This window comes from Saccostrea cucullata, unplaced genomic scaffold, assembly GCF_032062105.1.
Source record: "Saccostrea cucullata isolate Sc308-1 unplaced genomic scaffold, CSIRO_AGI_Scuc_v1 ctg17513, whole genome shotgun sequence".
In the NCBI taxonomy this organism is placed as follows: domain Eukaryota; kingdom Metazoa; phylum Mollusca; class Bivalvia; order Ostreida; family Ostreidae; genus Saccostrea; species Saccostrea cuccullata.
In genome coordinates, this window is record NW_026933954.1 from 1 (window position 1) to 11,298 (window position 11,298).

Sequence of the window (11,298 nt, forward strand, 5' to 3'; positions counted from 1 at the left end):
AATTCGAATTTTAAAGATCAAAATTTTTTTTCTTCTTAATTTATCAATGTGTAGACTCATTTTTTTTTTACAAACAAACTTTTGAAAAAAAGTGTTTTGCTTTTATTCAGCTAGTGAATAAAAAAAGGCACCAGTTTACACATCAATAAGTTCTGAGAAAAAAAAAGTTTAATCTTATTATTATGTAAAAAATCTGTTTATTTGATCTATTTTATGATTCAATTTAAACACTTTGTTAGATTACATGTATGATAAAATCAACAACATTTAATCAAGTAAATGAATTGTTTTAGAATGATGTAAAAGTCTTAAAGTTTATACATGCAAGTGGTAAAGAAGAGTTATCCCATATCTTAAATCTATTTTCTTTGACAGAATAGATATAGAAAGTGATTTATATCAAATCGAGTTTTCCCTTACATTTATTGCATCTTTCTCCAATATATCCATCCTTGCATCCATTTGTACAAACTCCGTTTATATGATTACATATCTCATCATTGACACACTTCTGGCTGCAGAGTTCCTTGCAATGCGTCCCGAAGTATCCAGCATTGCATTCTATGGACAATTAAGAGGATATATTCAAAAAAAGGTTTTATTTTCATTACGGTATTTATGATACATGAGATTAATTGTACCTTTTTTACACCTTACCTCAAATATGTCTATCAATGATATGTACCTGTGTTACACAAATTCCCTGAATATCCCGGCTTACAACCTGCGTCACAGTGTCCAGTTTGTTTGTTACAGAAGGCATCATCACGACAATGACCACTGCAGTTATATATACAACCCGGACCGTAGTTTCCATCTTTACATGCTGTTGATAATAACCATATGCAGTATAATTACTAAAACAGTTAATTTACTTTCACTTTTAAAATCATTTTTTTAAGTTCTTATTCTTTAAAATTTTGTTTTAACGTTTATAACGGTACCGAAACGCATAGAGCAATCACATATGTTACTGTAAATAAAAAATACATATTGTTTAGTTGGGAATGATTAAAGTGTTATAAATGAATTAATAGTAAGGAAATTGCTCGCTATTTGTCTTTTATGAACAGTATAATGTTGAAATTAAAGCATGGATCAAAAGTTGAAAGAAATTTAACCATTTACGTTCATCGCAATTTACTCCTTTCCAACCATTAGCACATCCTTTGTCACAACGACCGGTCACGTGATTGCAGACGTCATTGTTTCTACAATTGCCGGAACACTGTTTTTCACAACCATATCCATACCATCTTCTTGGACACACTGTTTTAAAAGAAATGAGACTAAGTTCGATTTCATCGATACATCCTTTATATAATGAAGATGCCTTGTTTCATTTTCAACAAATAATAAACATACCATTTTTGCATAACACTCCAGTCCACCCTGGCTTACATCTTAAGCATGTTCCATTTTCAATATTACAACGTTGTTTGTCACAGTTGATAGAACACGTTTTTTCACAATTTATCCCGTAGGAAGTTTCATTACACCCTGTAAAAGACAATTTTGTTTTTCTTTTAAGAAATAAAGACTTTGAAATCGGTAACAAATATTCTAGATTGTGTTTTCAAAATCATTATTTGTATTTGTTTGTCATCCTCCTTAAAACGCACACTAGCTTGAAGTTATAAAAAAAGAGTTATCAACACAGCTATTGTTTTGGAATTTCAGTCGCTTAAACTAAATGCTACAATTTAAACAGAACTTATGCATTGTGGAATATATGTGCATTTAAAGCATACGGAAGGAAAATGCATTGCTTAACAGCTACACAAGCCTAGTTTACAAGATTTTAAATTTAAAAATATAGCAGTGGGCGGGACTTTTGGATTAACATGTAAGACTTCGTGTATTTCAAATGTACATTAAAACTAAACACGATTTGCAAATAGGCATACGCAGTTTTCGAAATCATGATATACGATACATCAAAACCAGATTCGTTACGCCTGACTGCTTTATTGCCATGGATATTGGCGTGGAAAAGCGAACCGTGTTCTTGTTGGTTACCTTGCTTAACCTTACTTTACATTTTATTGCATTTACGTTTATTTGTAATAATCATTGTCTGTATACTGCATTGACCTGTACAAATTCAAAAAATATAATTGTAAGTTTCTGTGGTATATTACTATTCTGCATTAAACGAAGTATTACGTAATTATTTTTGCTACGGAATTTTGTATAGCATACGTCCGTCTACACTGGTCAAGATTTCATAGATTACACTGAACAGTGACTTAGTCCTCCCCTTTATTTACGAGTCTGAAGATGTAGCGAGAATCTGAACAAAAAAGGTAGACACATTCCTTTTATGAACCGTGTTCATTCTCTACATTTAATTTGAAAGGCAGTAAGAATAATAAGTTATTTTATATTACAGTAAAAAATCATTTTTTTTAAACTTACAAAGTCATTTAAAATTTTCAAATTACCACATTGTTAAATAATATAAATAATCTTAAAGGAAATAATACGCGAAGATATTAAGCTATGCGGAAACGACCGAACTTGACCCCAGTTGCTGCATAGAGTTAAATTATCCTTTTTAAAAAGAAATCGATTCAGAATTATTTTTAAAAATCGGATTATATTGCAAAGCTTATCAGGAAAGTAGTAAGTATCTGACTCTGAGACCTTTTACAATCACTTCGCACAACTCCGTATATGAAGTTTCTCTGTATCCATCTGGATATTCTCCGCCTGACCGTTCGTTATAAAAGATGGCATATCGTCCATATCCGGTACAAGTCGTTGTGAAATTCAGTGACGGTAATCCTGGACCGTCTTTGTAACAAAGTGATTCATTTTTTCTTTCCCTTGACTCTGATAAGAACAGGGAAAATCCCGCAAAGCGGCCTATTTGTCGATCCCCTGAAAAAAAAAATGAGCAATTGGTAATTTTTTTTTAAAAATAAAAAATAATGTAAACTTTTAGTGTTTATTTTCAATTGTTTTTAGACACATTTAGCTATGTCTATTAATGACCCTATTGCATGTACCAAAATAAATTATTTTTATAAGGGATGTCAATCAAATACAGATTCGCTAATCAGTTAACCAATAGACGTTCCGAAAGATTAACAGGTAAACCATATTAAGCTATGCCTTTCTTTGTTAAACTTTTTTTTCGAAGTAGCTTAATTCTAATACATATGTACACACAAAGACTAAAATAGATCAAAACATTTTATTAATTTTTCTTAATTTCTTATCAGAAAACAAAATGCATTTATATATTAGTACATTTTATTTCAGTTTCATAAAGAATACGAAAACCAAAAATATGCCTGAAAATTCATTACATCTTTTTATTTTCCAAAGAAAATGTCACACAAGTTCATTATACAATGTCACCAGAATTAAATTTAATAACTCACAAATACCATCTGTAATTTATAATATATATTTTGTACATGTAGTTTGTGGGAAATGAAATCAAGAATATAAAGCCATGATTTACATTTTCTACTATGCTTCCAAATACATAAATTTTAAGCAATTTTGATCTGTGAGGAAATGTACTCATAATTGGTTTATTTATTATTAATTAGTTTGAGTTTGAGTTTAAGAATACTCAATAAGTTCGAGCATACATTGATAAGTTAAAAAAATTCATATCCCATGATTTGCGAAACTGAACCTATAAGCAATTTTATAAATTAATATTTTTAAAAATAATTAAACATTCTATTTTTAAATTAAAGCAGACTATGTAATCTAAAATTTTAGAATAAAGTGATACAAATTAAGAAAAAATCAATCTGCACATACATATACATAAACACAGAAAAGTAGGAATACATAGATAAAATTGTGTTAATGTCTGACCTTTTAAAATTATAACGATATAAAGGGCACAGCGTTATTTCAGCCCGGAGGACCGGGCTGCTCTATACATATAAGTTTAAGGATTGGTGTGTGGGGATTGAGCTGGGAGAAGTTATTCAGGATTAAAGGATTAAAACATAAAAAGATTTTTAAACACAATGTTCTTTCCTTTTAAAGATTTCCAGATACATAATATATTTACTTCCATAAAGTGAATCTGTAAAAATATGTATGTTTTTCACATTTAATATATAAAGTTGCTTATCAATTATTATCTAAAAACGACAGTTCCCTTTTTTTAGAACATCGAATTTTAGATGTGGCATAAAACGTACTCTACACAGTTCCTATTTTATATTCTCAAAGTGAAATACATTTTTTTTTAAATATGTAGATGATGCATATTTCTGGTTTCAATTTATATCTATGCAACCAACATTTACTTTAAAAATTGATAAAGTTTAAAAGGGTATCGTTTTGTTCGATTTTCATTTGACTTTAAGTTGTCTTCATCATTTAGACGCATGCTTGTTTCACAAATATGGAAGCGGCTTGATGATCGAAAATCATTTCCATTGTTTACTTTCATTCTCTTTCCAGAGTTCGCTACGCTCCCACATACACCTCTGTCAACGCTTGTTGTACAAGATTCCTGTACAAATTTAAAACTGTGGAAATTTGAAGTTGAAAAAGTAATTAATCTTTATGATTTTCGATGAACATGACAATTCATCATTCATATTATACAGTGTATCTATAATCCTTCAAAACGAAGAATTTTTCAAAGTTTTAAGGGAACTACGTATACTTAGTATTTTGCAGAGAAAAAATAAAATCGTAATTAAAAAATACTTTTCCGGTGTAGTAAAATAAAAAAAAAAATGTTTTCTGATAAGAAATATATGATCATAAATAAGTATTAATAAAACTTTTATTCTTTTACAATTTTTCTAAGAATCTTGGGAAACAAGCCTTGACAGAGGCGTATGTGGGAGCCTAGCGGGAACGACAACTCTGGATAGAAAATGTGTTTATTTTATTTATTTCTTGGGCGACAATTGATGGTTACATCAATGTTTTCTTGAGTGTATATGTACCGACTTTGATAAAAAATAATACGAATAGAGAAAGAGTCATCGAATCAGGGAAAGCCAAAGAGAGATAAAGAAAGCGATTGAAAGAAAGGAAAACGAGGAAGCGAAATAAATGATAATTATCAATTCTTTGCAAGTTTATTTTCACTTTCACGCCGATGTAAATCGAATCTAGCCTTACTTATAAACACATGTGCAACCGAGTACATGTATATAGAATAGCATTTACATGTACATGTAATCGATAGCACATTCTGAACATGGCTTAAATTATAATTAGAAATAAAATCATAAATATTCTTATTTTAGAATTTTTCAAATGTAAATGATTTTTGACAGCGTCTATATTCACATAGTCTATACTCTAATGCAAAAAAAAAAAAACAAAAAAAAAACGCAGCACCCCCATTTTAGGGGGATATGCTGGTTACAGAACTGTATAGACAAAATAATAAGCATGAAACCATGGAAATACAAAACCATGCAACTTTAAGGTAGGATTCTTCTCACATTTGTTTCATTTAAAAATCAGTGAAATTTTCACAGAATCAAGAGGACAATATCAATAAGTGATGGTATCGGTGAAATTAAATTTGACAGTTTTATATCAGAGGCAAGGTCAGATCATTGTCATAACCTGTTTTCTGGACATGAATGATAAAAAAAATCTGTTGCCAATTATGCGATCCTTACTTGTATTTTGAAAGATTGATTTTATTTTTCATAAAAAAGAAACTACCATAAAGGGCCTATAATATGATATTAACACACTGACATTAATGATTTTACAAAATGGATATTGGCTAATCCAAATTTTCTTTACTTTTCTTATATTTTTAGGATATATTTAGTTATTTTTATATTTCATATATGTGATTTTTCCTCATTTTCACAAATGGTAAATTTGTCATATAACGACACAAAATTAAATAATTAAAAGAAATGTTTGGATCGTTTAATAAGAGAGACAAAATACTTTTACGGATTTTTTCGCTCAAATCTCTACTCAGGTTAGAAGCTTATACAAGATAACACAGTTCTTGTTTGTTTGTAAAATAATATATATTGCAGCCCGGAGGACCGGGCTGCTTTATACTTATAAGTTTAAGTGCTGGTATATGGGGATTGAGGTGGGAGAAGTTATTCAGAATTAAAGGTTTTCTAAAGATTACAAAAATTGTTAATCAGAATGTTTTTTTCTTTATAAATTCAGTGATACACAATATATTTACTTCCATAAAGTGAATCTGCAAATATTTAGATGTTTTTGATATTTAATATATAATGTTGCTTATCATTAACTATCGAAAAAAAAGACAGGTCCCTTTTTGGAACATCGAATTTTATTTATCGCATAAAAACGTACTTTACACAGTTTGTGTTTTATATTCTTAAAGTGAAATATATTTTTGATGGCAGGTGATGCATGTGTCTGATTCTAATTTATATTTTATGCAACTAATAGTTACTTGAAGAATTAAAAAGGTTTAAAAGGTTATCGTTTTTGTTCGATTTTCATCCGAATATAAGTTTTCAAAAAAATTCTCGACTATCGTCTCCATCATTTAGACGCATTCCTTTTTCACATGTTTGGAAGCGGTTTGGTGATCAAGACTCATTTCCATTGTTTTCTTCATTTATTTTCCGGGCGACAGTTGATGGTAACATCAATGTTTTCTTGTTTTTATATTTAGGAACTTTAGTCACTGACATGTATTATTGATTAAACTTACATGAACATTTGAAAATTTCTCGACTTCTTTGGTTGTGTAAAATTGAAAACTAAATTCATTGTTCTAAATTGAAAATCATGAAATCATGAAAATTCAGAACATAATATAGTTAATTTAGGAAATAGTTTTTAAAATCATGTAATCAGTGTATTTTAATGGGACGAGAATCCTAATGATACATTTGCTTTACTTTTTATATATCCAAAGTTATATATCATTTATGGGGGTAAATGAATGGCAATAGCTCAAATTTTTACTTCCAAACGTGTTGAATCTTTATGTTTTCTATCGCCAACTTCCCTTACTTTTGCAGCTATTAATCTTCATCAATTGTATACGGAGTTTATATATTTTAGCTGACTCGATACGCAAGAGCTCCAATTGTTTTATTCCGTCAATATTTTCAAAATAAACTTTATTGTTTGGAACTGATAATACACGTTTATTACTGTACTTTTAAAACAACCTTGTTTTTCTTAAAGATAAAATCTAATGTAAAATCTTACTGTGTTCAGGATCGTCCTTAAACAGTATATTTATGCTATATATACTGTAAACAGCACCCAGGTCCACTTTCCACCTCACCGTCTTATCATTAGATTGTCCTCCTATCACACTTTGTCTTGTACATGTGCTTTCATCTCTATCCACTGCATTTCTTGAAATATATTTGCCTTGACATGCATGCACAGCAATTGGGCATGGCCAGGTTAAAGTCTGAGCCGTTGCTTTCTCTCTCGACAGATCCACTTAAGAAAAAAATATTTAAAAAAAACTATTGTTCATATAATAGCATGAAGTAATTTCATAGTAGTGTGGAGTATTTTTATAATGGTATGAAGAATTTTGTATAGCTGTACTAATAGAATAAAAAAGATAGAGATAGGAGAGTGATAGAATGTTGATATTGCTTTACCTCAATACTGCAAGATGTGTTGGCGGAGAGAGAGAGAGAGAGAGAGAGAGAGATTAAATTTGTTACATATCTCTTTTAAATAAAACAAAATTTTTAATACTGTTGCTAACACATTACAACTTATTGCATCTTTTTCTTTATTCAAACAACCAATTACGGATTTGCGTAGCATTTAAGCATTTTCCCAGTTTTTAAAATATAAAAATTGCTCCATTCTACAAAACCAATAGTTATTTCAGTGAAATATGATAATTATGTTCCCCAAACGAAGTTGGGGAACATATTGTTTTTACTCTGTTTCTTATTATTATTATTATTATTATTATTCTTTTTTCTTCTTATTTCTTCTCCGGTACTTTTTTGTCCGGAAGTGTTCTCAGAAACTGTTCACCAAACTAAGTTAAAACCTTTTTAGGGTTAGTAGGCATGTTGTGTAGATGTGCCGAACGAAGGTCATTTTGCGCGCATTCGCATGCACGTGCGGGCGCGTGCAATGAGTAAAATGATTGATATATTTAATATGGTTGTAACTTTTATATGTTTTGATTAAATGTTTTGAAACTCATTATATAAAGATATATAAGTTGTGTAGATAAGGTGACATGGTCAAATTTGCATGAACTCACGCGCATGCACGTGCGCTTTGCTCTGATTGGCTGAAACAGAAATCTCAATATCTTTTTTGTTTTATGATGAAATGCTTTGAAATTTATAACATAGACTTGCATTAGGATGTACTACAACATGATATACAAAATTTTTCATCAAATCACGCGCATGCACGTGCGCTGCAATCTGATTGGCTTAAACTTTAAATGACTATAACTCCCTTGGTTTTCAACCAAACAGCATGGGATTTACAACATAGATAGACATAAAGAACTCCTACAAGATGGAATGGTCACCATTCACATGCATCACGTGCGTGCACGTGTGCTTTGCTCTGATTGGCTGAAACAAAAATCTCAATATCTTTTTTGTTTTATGATGAAATGCTTTGAAATTTATAACATAGACTTGCATTAGGATGTACTACAACATGATATACAAAATTTTTCATCAAATCACGCGCATGCACGTGCGCTGCAATCTGATTGGCTTAAACTTTAAATGACTATAACTCCCTTGGTTTTCAACCAAACAGCATGGGATTTACAACATAGATAGACATAAAGAACTCCTACAAGATGGAATGGTCACCATTCACATGCATCACGTGCGTGCACGTGTGCTTTGCTCTGATTGGCTGAAACAAAAATCTCAATATCTTTTCTGTTTTTTTACAAAATGCTTTGAAATTTAAAACATAAGCATTCTTTAAGATGTCCCACAATATGATATATAATAATTGTCATGAAAACACGTGCATGCACGTGCGTTGCAATCTGATTGGCTTAAACTTTAAATGGCTATAACTCCCTTGTTTTTCAACCAAACAGGATGGGATTAAGAACATAGACAGACATAATGGACACCTACAAGAAGGTATGGTCATCATCCACGTGCGTGCACGTGCAATGAGTAAAAAGTGTAGACAAGATGATATCGTCATTACGCTCATGCAATCACATGCGCACGCCTGCATTGCTTAAATTTGAAATACTTGGTATTCTTTTGGGAAAACTTTGTTTACGTCTTAAATGCATAGATTTTGCCTTCTTTTATGAAATTTACAGAGAATATGGCACGAGAAGGGAGTTGGGGAGCGTTTGGGGAACATCTGTAACGGTTCCCGTTACAATTAGCACTAGTTACTCTGTGTCATGATTTAAACTGTTTTGAAACCTGTCAAGATAGATAACTAGTCTAAATTTTTTATATTGTTAAAATATCGTCTCTTATGATTGAGACCGTGATCTGTACAAATTGCGATCCTAGGGGAGGGCGCCTCCCTTTCAGTAAATTACATTTGCATTTGTACGTACTATGACGATACAAACAAACGTCATAGTATCGTTACAGGTGATTTACTAAGAATATCAATTTTAAGATCGATATAGCTACCCTTATCTTCTCCCCCCATGATCACTTCATCACACATTCTTGGTTTTCCTGCTCAACTTGGTCATTATATTTGTGGTCTTTTAGGAATAATTTTTACGAGGATAATATGAGATAAAACAAAAGTTTTTATGCCCCCGTAAACGAAGTTTCAGGGGTATATAGATTTTGTTGTGTCCGTCGGTCTGTCTGTCTGTCTCTCTGTCTGTCTAGCTGTCTCTCTGTTTGTTTGTTTGTCCGCAAAAACTTCAACCTTGCCTTTAACTTTTGATTTAGTGGAGCCATGACTTTCATATTTCACATTTGTATTCCTTGTGACAAGACCTCTTTCTGGGTACCACCAAATTTGACCTTGACCTAGGAGTTTGGCCCACTTTTACATGAAAATTTTAAATTTTTATTTTGGCCATATCTTTTGAAGTGTAGATACCAGGACATTTATACCTCACATATGTATTTTTTGTTGAAAGACCTTTCACTTTTGAACGGTAAGGGATAGGGCTTTCATACTTCATATTTGTAATCCTTGTAATAAGTCCATTCATCGGATACCAAGCGCTTTTACCTTTTGACCTTGACTTTTGAGTTTGATCTACTTTAAAAAAGCAAACCTTGACCATAACTTTTAAAGGGTTAAAGCTAGTGCTTTTATACTTTACACTTTTAATCCTTGTGATAAGACCTTTCATGTGATAAAATGAACTTTGGCCCTTTGACCTTGACTTTGGAGTTTGACTAGCTGCAGATCTGTAGCGTTATGGTTTTATATATATTGTATTTGTCTTTGACCATAACGCTACAGATCCCGTAGTGCAAGAAAGGTGCAATTTACGGCGCAATATTTTTTGCGCTCTTTTGGGGAGAATTTCTCCACTTATTTTAATGTATTCTAAGAATAATGGATTCATGTTGTCAAATGATTCCATTACCAGAAATAGTTTGAAATAAATCATTTGTGACCTTGACTGTGACCGATATGCTAAAATGCGTTTTTGAACTTTGCTGCCGCCGAGTGCATATTGATACATGAACACATCGTTTTCTCACTTAGTAAAAGGTCAAAACGTTTTGTTTTGTATCATTTTGTATCTTTATGTGACAACTTTACCATATGTAAATTTAAGAAAATTTTAAATATAGGAAGCATATCAAAATAAATTACATAGATAAAGATCTGAAAATTAATAATGATGATTATAATTCATTTATGATTTGTTCTGCTGAGAGTATCAATGAAATAAAATGGTGGTGTAAAAATTGACAAACACTAAATGGAAAAGATAGCAGATCAAAACCAATTGATGTATGCGTGGAAACTGATGCATCCTTACTAGGTTGGTTGCTAGATTTGGAACAAAATTACAGGAAATGGGGTCTCAACTAATTTTTATCTGTCTAATTTATTTTTTTTAATTTAAGTTCGATGTTATGGGCAATTTAGAAAATCATTTTGACTTCAATTACCAAAGTAAATATTATTTAATAGATTTATGAAAGAAGTTGTTTATGATTACAAAATTAGTCCGATACAAATGGTATGGTTTTATTCACTTATTTCCAAATTCATATGATACAAGTAACGATGGGAAGAATGACATGATGTCAATTTGATTTCTTGCAATTTTTGGCTCATTCTGATTTGTGTTTATCTTAATCACATATGCAATCGAATTTGTTCTAAATGTAATTGACTAATGCAATTTGGCGTTAAAGG

General features: G+C 31.0%; 1 protein-coding gene across 1 annotated transcript; it reads right to left on the reverse strand.

The window, feature by feature from the left end:
• Positions 1-420: 420 nt before the first annotated feature.
• On the reverse strand, positions 421-9,624 carry LOC134239689 (multiple epidermal growth factor-like domains protein 10; the record flags this gene model as incomplete). The annotated part of the gene is made up of 7 exons (XM_062721852.1): positions 9,588-9,624; positions 7,174-7,416; positions 2,647-2,883; positions 1,366-1,500; positions 1,129-1,269; positions 686-826; positions 421-561 (listed from the first exon to the last, which is right to left on the reverse strand). Coding segments are annotated over exons 1-7 (1,075 nt in total), but the record flags the coding sequence as incomplete, so codon positions are not given.
• Between the last annotated feature and the right edge of the window lie 1,674 nt (positions 9,625-11,298).